The 16,837-nt window shown below is 40.2% G+C and overlaps 2 protein-coding genes across 4 annotated transcripts in view; both read left to right on the top strand.

Annotated features, from left to right (window-relative positions):
- adcy8 (adenylate cyclase 8) overlaps window positions 1-16,837 on the top strand; it is a 134,872-nt gene that overhangs the window by 53,246 nt on the left and 64,789 nt on the right. For all 3 annotated transcript variants that reach the window (XR_002875123.1, XM_023965391.1, XM_023965392.1), the window contains exons 6-7: window positions 7,019-7,177; window positions 9,254-9,524. Coding sequence is in view for 2 of the 3 variants with exons in the window: in XM_023965391.1 (XP_023821159.1) it covers window positions 7,019-7,177; window positions 9,254-9,524 (430 nt within the window). In the remaining variant the exon portion in view is untranslated. The remainder of the gene's footprint in view (window positions 1-7,018; window positions 7,178-9,253; window positions 9,525-16,837) is intronic.
- Window positions 1,154-3,027, top strand: LOC111949087 (tripartite motif-containing protein 16-like). The gene has a single exon (XM_023965394.1). It carries the CDS (start codon window positions 1,174-1,176, stop codon window positions 2,836-2,838), a length of 1,665 nt encoding a protein of 554 aa, XP_023821162.1. The 5' UTR covers window positions 1,154-1,173; the 3' UTR covers window positions 2,839-3,027.

The raw sequence follows: 16,837 nt of genomic DNA, 5'->3' as shown, positions 1-16,837 counted from the left end.
CCGATATATTATTTTCAAGTAACAAAATCCAGAGCCTAGTAATGATTGATTATCTTTAGAAAACATTCATTTATGATTTCAGTAAACAGTAACGGTAACCATTATGTAATAATCATTGATTATCATTAGAACACATTATCACATTAAACTAGTTAATTATTGCTAAACATTGCAGATTAAGTAAGAAAATTAATATTTTTATTGTAATAAAAACATTTCAGTAATAATTATTGTACATTAAACGATGTTTACACATTGGTTGTAACTAAAAGAGCTTTGATCATTTTACCATCATCAAGTTCACACATGTATTTGGAATTAGTCACCTGTTGATCCTTAAGTCCCCTTATTTTCATGTCGTGAAATCAGAGTTTGTTTATACATTTTGTTGAATATTTGAACATTGTTTGAGCTCATTACATAACCTGTTCCAAACTTTAGTGCCACACACAGACACGGAAACCTTTCTTTGCGGTTCATATCAATTTGATCTTGAAGTTCCTACATCATCTCATTTTGTAGCCACCCTCATTTTCAAATAACTGTTGTTGGATATTGAATGAAAACGATTTCCCACTGGCTCTGCATAGAAGTTGTGCTGTGTAAAAATCAACAAGGTCATTGTTACGGCCCTGACAGTCAAACCTGTTTCAGTATAGGGGAAATCACAAAGGGGCCGTAACATATGAGAAAAAGAAAAGGACACCAAGATATTTTTTTTATTATGCATCGTGAGGGGCCATGGTGGGCGCTGACAAGACCTTAGCTACTTTAACTGTTGGATCATTTTCTGTTTTGCACAGGACAGTTTATGTTTCATTGTGTCTATAAAAACATTGTTTCTAGAGGATACAAACTCGAGTTTGGCACAAACATGCACTTTTCCTACGGGCGGCTTTGGAAGTTAAGCCTTGTACCCATGTAGCTCTGCCGCTGGAAAAATATTTCTGTGTACAAAAATTAAAAGTCACCTTAAGTGCTCCTCTATCTGATCCACAGCTCCGGTTTGTTCACATGTTTACCTCAGATCTCCTCTGTCATGGTGGGCGTAACCAACAAGAAGAGAAGAGCTGATTGGCTGAACTCACAGTGAAAACACCTGATTGGAGGATCAGAGTCACACTGGTTTATGAGGAAGTGAAACTCTCTCAGTTTTTGAGTCTGAGAAAAGAAATGGCGCAGAAAGGAGTTGATCTGGATCAAGAAACCTTCAGCTGTTCCATCTGTCTGGATCTGCTGAAGGATCCGGTGACTATTCCCTGTGGACACAGCTACTGCATGAAGTGTATTCAAGGATTCTGGGATGAAGAGGAGAAAATCCACAGCTGTCCTCAGTGCAGGAAGACCTTCACACCGAGGCCTGTTCTGGAGAAAAGCACCATGTTAGCAGCTTTAGTGGATCAGCTGAAAAAGACTGGACTCCAATCTGCTCCTGCTGATCTCTGCTATGCTGGACCTGAAGATGTGGTCTGTGATGTCTGCGCTGGAAGAAAACTGAAAGCCATCAAGTCCTGTTTGATCTGTCTGGCCTCTTACTGTGAGAAACACCTTCAGCCTCATTTGGATGCAGCTGCATTCAAGAAACACAAGCTGGTGGAACCCTCCAAGAACCTGCAGGAGAACATCTGCTCCCGTCATGATGAGGTGATGAAGATGTTCTGTCGCACTGATCAGAAGTGTATCTGTTATCTCTGCTCTGTGGATGAACATAGAGGCCACGACACAGTCTCAGCTGCAGCAGAAAGGACTGAGAGGCAGAGAGAGCTGGAGGAGAGTCAACAACAAATCCAGCAGAGAATCCAGGACAGAGAGAAGGAGGTGAAGCTGCTTCAACAGGAGGTGGAGGCCATCAATCACTCTGCTGATCAAACAGTGAAGGACAGTGAGAAGATCTTCACTGAGATGATCCGTCTCATCCAGAAAAGAAGCTGTGATGTGAAGCAGCAGATCAGATCCCAGCAGCAAACTGAAGTGAGTCGAGTCAAAGATCTTCAGGAGGAGCTGGAGCAGGAGATCACTGAGCTGAAGAGGAGAGACGCTGAGCTGAAGCAGCTCTCACTCACAGAGGATCACAGCCAGTTTCTGCTCAACTACCCCTCACTGCCACCACTCAGTGAGTCCACACACTCATCCAGCATCAATGTCCGTCCTCTGAGATACTTTGAGGATGTGACAGCAGCTGTGTCAGAGCTCAGAGACAAACTGCAGGACATTCTGAGAGAGGAATGGACAAACATTTCACTGACAGTCACTCATGTGGATGTTTTACTGCCAGAACCAGAACCAGAACCAAAGAGCAGAGCTGACTTCTTCAAATATTCATGTCAAATCACACTGGATCCAAACACAGCAAACAGCCAACTGTTACTGTCAGAGGAGAACAGAAAGGGGACAGTGATGGAACAACCTCAGTCTGATTCTGATCATTCAGACAGATTTACTGGTTGGTTTCAGGTTCTGAGTAGAGAGAATCTGACTGGACGTTGTTACTGGGAGGTGGAGTGCAGAGGAGACTTTGTTAGTCTAGCAGTCGCATACAAGAACATCAGCAGATCTGGAAATGAAAGTAGATTTGGTTATAATGATAAATCTTGGTCATTATTTTGTTCTCCAAACAGTTTCTCCTTTAACCACAACAGCAAAAAATATTCTATGTCAGCTCCTGTTTCCTTCAGAGTAGGAGTGTACCTGGATCACAGAGCAGGTGTTCTGTCCTTCTACAGCGTCTCTGACAGCATGACTCTCCTCCACAGAGTCCAGACCACATTCACTCAGCCGCTCCATGCTGGACTGTGGTTGGGTTATGGAGCCACAGCAGAGTTCTGTAAACTCAAATAGTTCCTGAAAGTAATGAAATTTTTGTTTTTAGTGATTTCTCTGCTTTGGATCATTTTGAACTAAACGTTTTAACTGTTAATATTCTGTGGAGTAATGTTTGTAGTCAGAAATAAAGAGAGAAATGAAAAATCTCTAGAATGTGGATTTGAGACATTTTTGAACATGAATCTCAAACTTTTTGGAGTAAAATCTGTTTTCTTGTTGTTTCTTTGAACTTTGGGAATTTGACTGTTTGAATTCAAATTTCAGAAAAATGTTTTGTTCATGTTTTTGTGTTGTTGTCATGTGAACTGAAGGAAACTGAAACACAAATGGAATCAGTGACGTCACAATCAAAGACTTTCTCTGTTTGTTCTACACAGAAATGACAAGAGAAGAAACTGAAGGAGAAGATTGTGTTTGTAGAAAGAAGAACATTTACAACTTTGTTTTCTTTCTTTTTGCTTCATTTGACAATTTTGGATTAAAGATTTGTGTTTTCATTTCTTTGTTCTTCAGAGAAAAGTTGTTTCTGATCATTTAACAATAAAAACATCCTGATTCTTTTGTCTTCATTCCAGAGTTTGTGTGAAATATGATGAAGAAAAATGGGAATAATATGAGGGAAGAACTGAGGCAGTTTTCCTGGAACTCCAGAAATGACAGAGTTCTTGTTTAGATCAGAAAACATCTCTGTCACTCAGTCTGTGTCCTCTAGACTTTCTGCAGTAAAACAGTTTCATTCCAGTCAAATGAGAAGTTTTCCTCAAGATTTGATCCAAAAGTTTTTCTACTTCAATGATTCAAAAGCTGAAAACACCAAAGGTCTGGTTTTCAGTGGAATCAGCTGCTCAGACAAAACACTGAACTGGACTGAAGCTGAAAGACAATCTTTACATTCTGATCATTTGGATAAATATTCATCTCTGTCTCTTGTCTTTTTACAAATGACATAAATCTCTCAGTCCATCCAGATTCTAAAGGATGATGAAGGTCACATGTCAGGATCAACTTGTCACGTTGTAAAAATCCAGTCATGAATATCTGTTTTTTTCTGGATCAGCTACAAAAATGTCAATGAAGAGAGTTTTCTAAAAGCTGACATTCTCCAAGCAGTAGCATCTGTCTTTCATGCAGCATGTTTGAACACATTCATCTGTCATTGAAGAAGCCTGCAGGCTTGAACTGCAGCTCCTGTTCTGCAGAGCTGGCCTTCCAGAGCTGGAATTACGTTAAGTGGGCATCAATAGCTGTGGTGTTAAAAGTTTAAACACATCAACAGCACTAAAAAGAGCAACAAATTTTACTCAATGTTTAATATTTTTTCAACAAGAACTTTAGAAATGCTCGCCAACATTGGGTTGAAGTAGAATTGCTGAAGATGCAGTTTCTATGAAGAGAAAATAGATTCTCTGGATTTGTGTCTGCCAGCGTGTGCATAACTGTATGCACTTGCAATTCTGTATTCACATGTAGAATATTATATATCAAACACAAAATTCAAAATGAATGCACGCACAACTTAAAATTACAGAAACTCACAATTTTCTATGCATACTAATCTTTAAAAAGTACACACCAACTGCTTGACACACACACACAAAACTGTTTTTACGCACAGATCAGATGTGAGACTCTTTGGCACCCAAAGTTTTGTGTGTAATTAGCTTTGTTTCCATTGACTATGAAATTGCGCAAATTGGTTTTGCGAAAATAAATCCCTCTAATGGATTCGTTCAGAAAAAAGTTTTTCCTCTTGGAGGAGATGGTTTTTGAGATGTATCAAAACTGACATATTTCACAAAACTGCAATGGAAACACTTTTTTCAAATCAAATAAGTCATAAATTGTTGTGTTTCTGGATTTGGTAATTTGCACACAGATTTGCTTTTGTGTTTTCAGAACTATTAATCTGTTTCGTCATTTGCTGTTGTGTTCCGGGATTTGTTGTCATGTTTCAGTATTTGTTCATTTTTACTGGGATTTGTTGTTGCTGTATCTTACATGTCAATGTGTCTTGCGTCTCTTGGCCACCGTATTATGTTGAGCGAAAAATAAAAAGATTAAAAAGCATATTACTAACACAAGTTCTAACCTTTATTAATAGCACCACCTAGAGTCAAAATCTGATATTGCATAAAACAAGCATCCATCAATGACTGCATTCCCCACCTCTGAAAAGCATCTTCCAGCACCCCAGGTGTCTTTCAACAGACTTTAAGCATCTTGAAAAACTCCCAGGATGCCTTTCACCTCCCTGTTTGTGCTGGTACGAAGAGTGAAATGAGCTGGGGCGGCAAGAACGGGCGTAACAGCCCCAGTCTGCCCTTTAATCAGCCTCGGTTTCAGTCCTTCTTTTATTGTAATGAAGACCAAACGCTATGAAATGAGACACAAATGTAATATTAACGTGGTGGGAAACGTCTGCAGAGAGCTGAATGTAGTTCATAGAAGAGCTGCAGATATGCTGGAAAAGAGCGGCTGACAGGAACTTGTTATCTGGACTCAGTTTGGCCAAAGGTCATCGTCATACATGCAAATTTGCTGAGCTGCCGCTCACTGCATTGACCTGCAGTTACAGCTGGAATATCTGAGAAGCAAAAGTGTGCTGAAAGCCAATCTAGTCGTTTGTTTCCAAAGGTGGAAGTGCATTCAAGAAATAAAGCCAAAACGCTATAAAGATTTCATGACAAATGAATTAATTTATTGGCAAGAAGATTTGACTTTCTGCTAGGAGATACAGCTTGTTCCTCCTGCAGGAAAATGTGCATAACTTACAGCCAAACATACATTATTTTTACATAATAACTTTCATATTTAACCTCTTCTCATCCAGTGCCCCCAGTACTGAGGGTGAGAAATAGTAAGCAAACAGAACACAAAGAAATATAGACACCCAAACCCTCTCAGAGCAAGCTGGAACATTTTATGGTTTCAAATACTATTTTCATTTTAAAGGAGACAATTTTGCAAATATGGAGGAATTCAGAGAATAAAATTAAAATATTTGTATGTTTAAATTAAAAATCATAAATTAAATCCCTTGTCAAAGGGGTGGGGACCAGAACTCGACTGACTAACCCCTACCCCTCGCGTTCCATATCTTTTTTCTTCTATAGACAAAAAATATTACTCAGTCATTGTCAAAATAACCTTTTTTTTAAATATATTCTTGCTAATTTGTTATTCATTTTATTTTTTCTGTTGTGCAAGATATTCAAGCTATAAATCGACCAATCAGATGCCTCAATAAAAGTATGTAGTAGGTTGAACATGCTAAACGTCTGATTGACAGATTCCGGACCAACCACTGCTTTCTGAGGATTTTGGGCTCCACAGCATGGTGGTGTCTGTCTCGCAATAGATGGCGACTGAGTTGACTCCATTTGGTTGGAACTTAGGCAATTCCTTAATTCCGAATCTACAATTCCAAAATCCAGTGTTCTAGAAATTTCCCAGGAGTCTTTGTGAAAAACCAGTGTCCATCAATGCTCACTCCATTGGGGAATATAGACCACAATGCATTGCATTTGAAGAATTTTTTATGTAAAAAAAAAAAAAAAAAACATTTCTTTGCATTTTTAGAAAGTAATCATTAATGTTTTCATCATTAAGACATGGTGGATTGATAAATGGTCATCATAAAACATTCTTATCAATTAGATTTCCACTTCCTGAAATCAATGATATCATATTGGCTGTTTAAAAAAAAGAAAAGTAGTGAGCATGGCGTCTGAATCGCTTTTAAAATCCATGGCACTAGATAGTCCTGCACTATTTCGTTTTTTAGTAGTCGGGGATCAGGGTGGGAATTCGGACACAACCTAAGTCATTTTCTGGGTGACATCCCAGTCACTTAGGAAATACCTGAATTAACATACAAATCAAACAAAAGCTGTTTTATTATTTGGCATTTGATGAACCTACAATGACACAGAAGTATCTTGTGACGTATCTTAGACTGGCGGGATTTTCCTGCACTGATTTCTTTTAAAATGTGTTCATTTGTTTTGCTTGTTTGTTGGTTTACTTCACTAAAATACACTTTTGAGATCTCAGTTTCATCATCGGTTCCCATCCTGCAGCGGTGGATCAGTCAGCCCACGCCACATTCTTCCAATTCATTTACCGTTGTTTGTTCGTCTTGAAAGTCTGCCGGGTCATGCTGAATCTCGCTGTGTTGTTGTTTTTTAATCCTCAGATATGTTCGATCTCGGACGAAACACGACATCGACATGCGCATCGGGATCCACTCGGGCTCGGTGCTGTGTGGTGTTTTGGGACTCAGGAAATGGCAGTTTGACGTCTGGTCCTGGGATGTGGACATTGCCAACAAACTGGAGTCCGGCGGCATCCCCGGGTAAGGAACCAGGATGGTTTATTTGGCGCATGTCCCAAGCTCGAAAGCCAGAGACAAGAGATTTGGTAATCAGTTTTTATGTTTTGGTGTAGCTCCAAGCATTGCTGCTCTACAGGACTTCCACAGGGTTCGATCCTGGAGCCCCTCCATTTCTTTGTTTCTTTCTTTGGGGGAAACTGTCTGCTTGCCAGGATTATTGAAGATGAATCAGGATGAGACAAATGATGATTTTTAAAAGCACACATTTTTATTGTTCTGATACTGATCATTTTTCCTTGGACGTCTTCTATAAGCTTGACTTTATGAATGACAGAAATATTTTCAAAAATAAATGCTCTTTTTAGACATGAAAAAAGCCACCTACATATTAGTTTATAGTCAGTGGTTTAATGTGTAGAATAATTTATCCTTAAAAACACAACAAATTTGGGTAAACATGTTTTTTCTATGTTCTTGTTACAGTTCTCCCTATGTGCAACAGAAGAACAATCAACCCTTCAAAGTTAAAGGAAAATGTAGCTCTATTGATAACTTTATCACTAAAAGCATTGGGTTAAATTACCTACATTTGTGTAAACATTAACGTCAGCAAATGAGAACGTTGCAAAGTAGTGATGAAGTAAAAAAATTTAATGACAACATCAAAAACACCACTTATCGCAAAAAGGCTTTCCTATTTTTACGTCACTTGGACTCACTTTCTGAATCCTAGAAAACACGACCATAAGAAGACCAAAGAGACGTCCTTAACCCTTTAAGGACGCAGCTTTACAGTGTATTTATGTGTGGTTCCCTTAAAGTGAACCAGAGTTTACTTCCCCCGGAAAAAAAGTGCTTTTCTGTCTGTGTGCTTCTGTGACGTCATCCTAAAAGCAGCCTTGTAGTTCTTTCTCGGTGAGACAGAGCAATTCATTGAAATGTTGTTGGATGAATACAGGCTCATTCAAACAACTTTTAACATGATCCACATTGTTTCTCACTGTTTTACCCGACACTCTAGATGTCATAAACACGTCAGTTTACTTTCTTAGCTGTCTTCTTCTCAGAAACCGCCCTGCAGCATGCCTTCATTGGACCAAAAAAACGAGTAAAAAGTGTTGAGCCTGACGTTGACACAGACGTTTAAAATTGGTCAGCGAGTTTGATTAAGTGAACTTTCCCGATAAGGATTGCAAAGCGCAGGACAGGATACTTAGCCCCGCCCTCGTCATTTCTGGCCAGTGACTGAAGAATGAGTCATGTGTTTTTCTTTACAAGCTTTGCTTTAACCAGGAAAGTCCCCTTGACGGCAGTGTGACTACAAACCACACACAAGGTTCAGGACTCTGTCCCGACCAACCGGTTTTTCCAGTCTAAATGCACCCTTAGTTCCACTTTTGACGTTCTTTGAAATACCATTCAGCTAGCTTTGAATTACTCTTGAACTGTTTAGACGATAACCGTTATCCCACCAGATCCTGCCGTTTTATGCAACACCTTGCAAGCATAAAAAGTGTTGCACAATTGATCAAAGAGTTAGATGTTACATTATTTAACAGTCCGGTGTTAAAGACCCACTCCGGTAAAAAATGATTTTTTTTGGTGTTTTTTTAGATCTTCTTGTGGGATTTTCTAGATGATGGAGAACAAATATAAAGAAAATTATGCATAAAATGATTATTTCTTTACTCAAATCATTGTAAAGGTGTAAAGAATCAACACCTATGTGTTGTAGCAGCTTGCAGTCCTAAAAAGAGATATAGCTTTCGTTTGTTTTCCCAAACATTGTATGCTAGAAGGAGAGCGTGTAAACAAAGAGCTCTCAGCTACGGGGAGGGAAAGGGGGTGGAGTTGCTCTTCACCAACAGTCCCGCCCACAACTCAGAGGTGAATTTCTAATGAACTTCTTCCGCTCTGCAGAAACAATGTCCTAGAAAACGACACAGGTATTGAAATTTTAGTTAAAAATGACATAATCCTAGTAAAAAAAAAAACACTTGGAACACTTTGACAATTGATCAAAACATTATCGGACTGGGACTTGAAAAGGTTAACTGCTGTAACCTTTCTTCAGGGTTGTCATTGTTGTTTCTCCAGGAGGATCCACATCTCCAAAGCAGCCTTGGACTGCCTGAATGGAGACTACGAGGTGGAGGAAGGTCACGGGAAGGACCGCAACGACTTCCTCCGCCGCCACAACATCGAAACCTACCTGATCAAGCAGCCCGAGGAGAGCATGCTGGCACTGCCGGAGGACATTATGAAGGAGGCGGTGAGCTCGGCCGACCGGCGGGCCAGCAGTGCCACCTTCAATGAGGCCTCCTGGAGTCCCGAGCTCCCCTTTGACAACATAGTGGGGAAGCAGAACGTAAGTGTCTGCAGGTCCAAGTTCCTGTCATGTCCTCCACCGTCTGTCTCTGCAGCCAGCTTGTTCTGCAGCTGAGGCTGATAGATATACTCCAGGTTTGGGTTATATCCACTGTTTGTCAGAAGATCAGAAACACCTCAGAGGGAAATCAGACTTTGCTGCAGGATGAGAGGACCTGAAAAGACGGCTGTTGTTTCCTTTTTTTCTGCTTTTATTTTTTCTTTTGCAGTGCATGGGACCTTCTTAGTTGTTCTTGCCCATTTTGTCTGTCGTCTTGTCCTGTGTTTTACTTATTTTATTTTGCGGGGAACAAATGAGTGGCTCTCTGCCTGGGGGGATGTGTTTCCATGGTAACACGTCAGTGTGTGTGCCAGCCTACCGGATTGTGAGGGTGACAAGCTTTTGGATTGTGTGGCGCTTTTGAACATCCTCATTTTGTTTTCATTCATCTGTTCTGTGACAGCAAATCAGCCTCCAGAGGACCCTGGGTGACTCACTGGTGTTTGGGGAGATGATGGGATTTGGAGAAAATAACTGGTAGTTGTTTTTAATTTTTAGAATAAAGTTTTGAGAGAAAAAAAGGAAAAGGACCTCAAATTTTCCAGGTCCTTTTCCTTCTTCTACTTTTGTATGACCTCTTGGAGGAGTTTCAAGGCTTGTTTTGGTTGAGCACTCCTGGGAAAGTTCTTTAAGTAAGAACATCGGATCTCATTGTGGTTCTCTTGAGTTTCAAAGACTTAGAAATGTTTCTGAAGCTAAAGCTAGGCTAAAACATCAGGATTGTACGCAGTAGAAACAATCAGCAAAAGAAAACATCATGGTTTTGTGGTTATACATCCAAAAAATAGTGTTTACTAGGGATGGCCCGTTTGACACGGCGCTTCGGCGCGCGGTTCACCTTCATGAAACAGAGTGTTTCGGCACAATGTTTCGGGGCGTGTGTCAACTAGCGCAGATCACGTGGTGGATGACGTATGACGCGCCAAATGCTTCGTTTGGTCGAACCACACTTCAGATGTCACTTGTGTTTTGAACAGTTGGGCGCGCTATTCTCTAGAAATGCGAAATGAATCCTGAACGTTTCACGACCAGTTCCATTGTTTCCCCTGTATTGGAATCTGCGTCAGTTCATAGCACTTTACCATGGCTCCTATTAAAAACATTCTGTGGCTCAGGATCATTTCAGCTCGGTTTTTCCTAATAAAACACTACATCATGAAGGTTGTGTATAAAAAAAAAAAAAACACTGCAATGAATCTATGATGGCATGCCGTTTACTCGTGATTAGAGATAGCTCAGTGAAATAGTCAATGGCATGTACATCCAGAGGTTCTGGCACTATAAGTATTCTTTTTGCGCGTATTTTTTCCTTCATGTGATATGTATTTTGCTGTGTCAAGCACTTCTCACAGAAAGCGTCACATGTTGTGTTGTTTTTTTATCATCATTAACAAAAATTTTCTGTTTTATGTTTTTTCATCAGTATTTCCAAATTGAAGTGTTGCAAGGATCTTTGTTGAAACATATGTCGATATACATCCAGTTCGCCACCAGATGACGCTGTTCTGTGTGGTTTCGAAGCCCTGAATGGGTGGTTAATTTTTCCGGCACAATTACATGAACCCCAATGAGGCTTCATGGGGCTTCTATTCCCATCCCTAGTGTTTACCAACAAACTTCAGGTTCAGTAAAGCCAGACCAGGGGGGTATTCCAGGAAGCATGTTTAAACTAGCCTGACTTTAAGCCTGAACTCTGGCTGAAATCGACCTGGGGGGTATTCCGGGAAGCAGGTTATGCTAGCTCCCACGGTAAGTTTGAGGCTAAGGAAGTTGGTAACCTCAGTTTTCGGTTCCAGAAATTGAGGTATGTTTCAGGGTAGGTCAAGTTGCCATAGCAACTCATGCTCTGAACATAACCTGGTCGGGAGCAGGTTTAGTTGAAGGTTAGTTTGTTTACAGAGAAGTGAAGCAGCATGGCGTGTCCATTTGAAGATGATTTAGTGGATGAAGAAGCTCAGATAATACTTTTTCCACCATGAGAGGGTGATAAGACCACATATGGATGTTGGAAAATTCAACTTTTTCACTTTGATCTAACTTAGTTATTTGCTTCAGTTAAGATAAATTATTTGTTTGTTATGTCAGTTTAAAAATAACACGTATTTATCAGACAGTTATTTCACTTTCATTCAAATTAATTCAATTAAGTATGTGTAACTTTGGTGCTGCTGTTAGATCGGCACCGCAAGGGATTGTGGGATACCATTACCTTTGCCTGTCTGGAGGGATTTTGGTTTAAGTGTGGCTTTTTGACCAAATTTTTTTAGTTGTTTAGCTGTTTTACTGTGTTTTGCCATGTTTTGCTGAGTTATCTTGTCCTACTGTGCTTATGTCTCTGCACCATGAGTAAGAGTGAAGGAGAGGATAATGAGTTTATATAGCACCCCTTCAGATTTATAAGGTAATGATTAAGGCGGAAAATTCTTTAATGAATTTGAGTGCAACGTGCAATTTTTTCCCCGTCCTTTTTATTGTTCTAAAAATGAGTATATCTGCCGGCTCAAACTTAGACATATGAGAGATCAAGAAATATAATTAATTAAGATGGAAAAAATATTAATTGAATTGGAGTAATATGACATTTAGTTGGATAAATACATAAATTTGAGTTGTATAAACAATTATTGAGTTTTATAGACGTAAGAAATTAGGTTGATTAAATTTAACTCAATTATTTGTTACCAATAGAAGTATTTCATTTAAGGTGGCAAAATTGGATAAGTTATATATATATGCGTCACAAGGAAAATGGAAATAAGGTCAGAAACTCGTGCGTTTACTTTGTCTGTTCTTCTACTACAAGCAGAAACTCTTTCTTTTGATGATGCAGCTGTGTTACTTTTTTGATGGACGTATAATCTTCATACACCGTCATTAAAATATCAGACTCCGTCTCACGAAAGTATTGCGCTCTCTTTGGTTCTCCACGCGTTTCCATGGTGACTCCGGAAATCGGCGATCTATTGAGAATGTCTTTATGTACCTTCCGTGCACGAGCATTAACCCAGGGTTACCAAGTCGAGCGCAATTACGCCAACTCATACCCGGTCTTTTGGAACCGACATACCCAGAGTAAGCGAGTTCAGGCGGATTTCAGCCAGAGTTCAGGCTTAAAGTCAGGCTAGTTTAAACATGCTTCCTGGAATACCCCCCTGAACTTGCTTACTCTGGGTATGTCGGTTCCAAAACACCGGATATGAGTTAGCGTAATTACGCCCGACTTGGTAACCCTGGGTTAATGCACGTGCATGTCAAGTACATAAAGACATTCTCAATGGATCGCCGATTTCCGGAGTCACCATGGAAACGAGTGGAGAAAAAAAGAGACCGCTATATTTCAGTGAGACGGAGTCTGAGATGTAAATGACGGCGTATGAAGATTATACGTCCATCAAAAAAGTAATTCGGCTGCATCAGCAAAAGAAAGAGTTTCTGCTTGTAGAAAAAGAACGGACAAAGTAAACGCAGGAGTTTCTATCTCATTTCAAATTAGATTGTGATGTGTATATATATATGAATATATATATATATATACACAACTTATAAAACTTAAATGAATTGATTCAATTGGTAACAAGTAATTGAATTATATTTATTTAACCTAATTTCTTACGTCTATCCAATTCAATAATTATTTTTTACAACTCAAATTTACATATTTGTCTAACTAAATGTCATATTACTCCAATTCAATTCAATTTTTTTCCATCTTAATTTTTGTTGTACTTCTTTTACTCTCATTCTCATTTTTATAACAATAAATTCAAAGAAACAACAGATTTGCATCATGAATTCATTAACCATTTATCTGACTTTAACCCTATATTGCAAAGTAGTACGGCTGCTAAATAACCTCCTCATCCTCTTCCTCCCTCTCACTCATGGTGCTGAAAGAATTAAACATAACTGGACAAATAACTCGACAAAACACAGTAAAACAGCTAAACACATTTGGACAAAAACCCACACTTAAACCCAAATCCAGACAGGCAAAGGGATTGGTATCCCACAATCCCTTGCGGTGCTAATCTAACAGCAGCACCAAAGTTACACCTACTTAATTGAATTAATTTGAATGAAAGTAAAATAACCGTCTGATAACTATGTGTTATTTTTAAGCTCACTTTAAAAAGAATTGATTTATCTTAACTAAAGCAAATAATTAAGTTAGATCAAAGTAAAAAAGTTTATTTTTCCAACATCCATATGTGGTCTTATCACCCTCTCATGGTGGAAAAAGTATTATCTGAGCTTCTTCATCCACTAAATCATCTTCAAATGGATATGCCATGCTGCTTCACTTCTCTGAAAACAAACTAACCTTCAACTAAACCTGCTCCAGACCAGGCTATGATCAGAGCATGAGTTGCTATGGCAACTTGACATACCCTGAAACATACTTCCATTTCTGGAACCAAAAGCTGAGGTTATCATCTTCCTTAGCCTCAAATTTACCGTGGGAGCTAGCATAACCTGCTTTCTGGAATACCCCCCAGATCCTTCAGTGTGGTCGTCACAGCAAATGCCCCACAGATGTTCCATTTTCCATAATTGCCAGGCTATAGAGCACACCCGATTTAATGAGAATTAACTGCCTTTTACAAACACTTGCTGCACTTCTATGCAAACCAAATATTGTGGCAATCCAATTGACATGTCACTGAAACCCCACTGGGCTCAGAGAGGAAGGGGTAAATAGTAGTTTAACCTCTTTATTTGTACACACCCACATCTGGCAAACAGCATGGAACTCACTTCAGCAAACAGCTCCCTCAGTTATGGTGTGGAAATTCACACTCAGATTCCCCACTTCCCATGAGTCTTAGGGGTTTAAGGCAGGGCTAACCCCCGGTTCGCCACACTGTGTTGTAGATTGAGGATGTATATGTGCTGAAACCGCGTGCATGTTTAAGAAGGAGCAGGGTAGCTGCAGCGGAACGCGAGAGCAGCTCTCCCCTCCTTCCACATGTAACACGGCAGCAATGTGGAAATAACAGGGCTGGTTAAAAAAACATACCAGTAAAAGAGAGCAGCAGTCACTTATAAGCGCGCGACACGCACCTATACGCGATCTGCGTGCGCCTCTGCGCAGTGCGTGCGCCAGAAGTTTCCTTCCACAACAGTGAAGGAAACTTCTGGCACGTAGCAGACCGGCTTTTCCAAACCCGTTGGTGATGGTGGATTTTTTCACACTACTTTTAACGATTGCTTTTAACTTGAAAGCTGCGTCATATTGTAGTGGCGGTCACGTGCACGTTGGGTCTAATGGCACCAAAGGATTGTGGGATGCGGCTGAGCATGGGTGTTTCTTTTATTGCACCATGACTGAAGTGTCTCAGAGCTGAAGCTGTGTCCATGCTGTTTGGCTGCTTGAAAGTATGTCAAAGCAATTGTGCTTAATGCTGGACATAGAATTATGCAGGCGGTCTCCACTTTGAGGCTGCTGGAGCGCTCCAATTAGCTGCATCATTGAATAAGCTGCAGGGTCAAAAGTTGCTGACAGAAGTAGTAGCTTATAGTCTGGGAAATATGGTAAGTTTTGAAGCATTTTCTCACATGAAGGGTCATCATAAAACAACAATTCTAGCTGCAGAGTAAGATTTGGGTCTAAACCAAACACTTAGACAAAAAGGACAAACCTGTTCTTGGGGATGAACAGTGATTTTTAAAAAGTAATGTGTTAGTATTACTTCCAACTTCATCAGAATATGACTGAGTGCAGCCGATAACATTTGATAACAACATTGAGGGTGTTTCACCTGGAGGATACAAATGTGGACGGAATCCTGCACCTGTCAGACTTGGATAAGAAATGTTTATAGGAAAAAGATTTCAAGTCCAACTGCCATGACTTAACCTTAAAAACAAAGCCACCTTAAGGAATAAGAATCTTCGTCCGCATTGTAAAAACAAAAAACGTAAATAGTTAGATCACTCCAGTACTGAAAAAAGGCATTACTAACTCAATGTGTTAACCCTTTAACACCATAGATGTCACCTGTGACACCTAAACAACACGCTAGAACTTACTGGAGCATACCATTGGCCGTTCCCACAATCATTGTGATTTAACTCATTCTGACGCAGAGAAAAACAGCTTTTCATGGTAAAAAAATTGTCAACACTGCAGCTAAACCTCCAGTGTTAGAGGGCTAAACATCATAGTTAACACTGTAGATAAATGCTGTTTCTACCAAAAGTTAGCAGGGGGGGGGGGGCATCTGTTCGGCTTGGATTTGCATATCCAGCCTGCTATGAAAGCTGTTGCGTCCTGCGTGCCACCTGGCCAGGACTCAGTGTTCCCTCACCATCATCGTCCATGACTCGTCAGCAGCCTGCTGCTTGTGCTCCAGGATGCTCAGCCTCCCGCAGACCACAGAGGCCGGTGTTTGTATGAATTAATAGTCTATGGAATTAGTCTTTTTTTTTTGAAGGTTTTGTGAATCCCTTGACAAGGCTTGATGTTGAAAATCAGTGGTTTTCTGTGTTTCAGTCCCACATCAGATGCACTTGGTTCCACGGTGAACTCCGCGTTTCCTCCCTGCGCACAGTGATGAAGACGAGCGAACGCATAAGCCGGTGCGGCTCTGTGAGGGGCTTAAAGGATTTAATGTGAGCGTATGTTTGGGTTCAGAGGAATGTTATTTTTGAAAAGTGCCACTTCTTTGTCTCTGGCACAATGAAAGCCTTTCAGCAGAGTCAAAAGAGAGCCACTTTGCATATCAAAGGCTTCACTGACGGAGTCCTGAAGTGTCTTTCATGTCGTGGCTCACTGATGAAATTCAGCGTCCCCGCCTGTTGGTCAGATATTGTTTTAGAGTCAGAAAAGATTAAAGTGGGATAAGTGAAGCATCAGGGTGGGCTGCGGGGGAATTAAAAGTGTTGTGAAAAAGAAGGCAGGCCATAAACGTTACAGTACCAGAACCGCAGCATATGGACCCTAAATTGGGAATTAGACATCACAGCCACACTGAGCTGTTTGGTCCACAATCGTTGCTTTTCTCCAATTGTCCTCTTTGTTTGGCAGGTGTGCACACTTACCTGCTGTTGACCATCAGGGATATGAACATGACTTTTGTGAGCTGCAGTACTGGAGCAAAGCCGATAACTTTATATGTGCTCTTCGTTTTGACCATTCGCGTGTTTGGCGGTGTAATTTATTTAGGTAAGATGTAAACACAACATAAAAATTATTTAAAAATCCCAGAATAGTGGGCGGGATCTACTGTGACATCATGTGTGAGTCATTTACC

The sequence above is a fragment of the Oryzias latipes genome, chromosome 17 (assembly GCF_002234675.1).
Source record: "Oryzias latipes chromosome 17, ASM223467v1".
NCBI classification, from domain to species: domain Eukaryota; kingdom Metazoa; phylum Chordata; class Actinopteri; order Beloniformes; family Adrianichthyidae; genus Oryzias; species Oryzias latipes.
The sequence above is the reverse complement of the archived record's forward strand: the minus strand, read 5'-3'. Positions and strand labels throughout refer to the sequence as shown.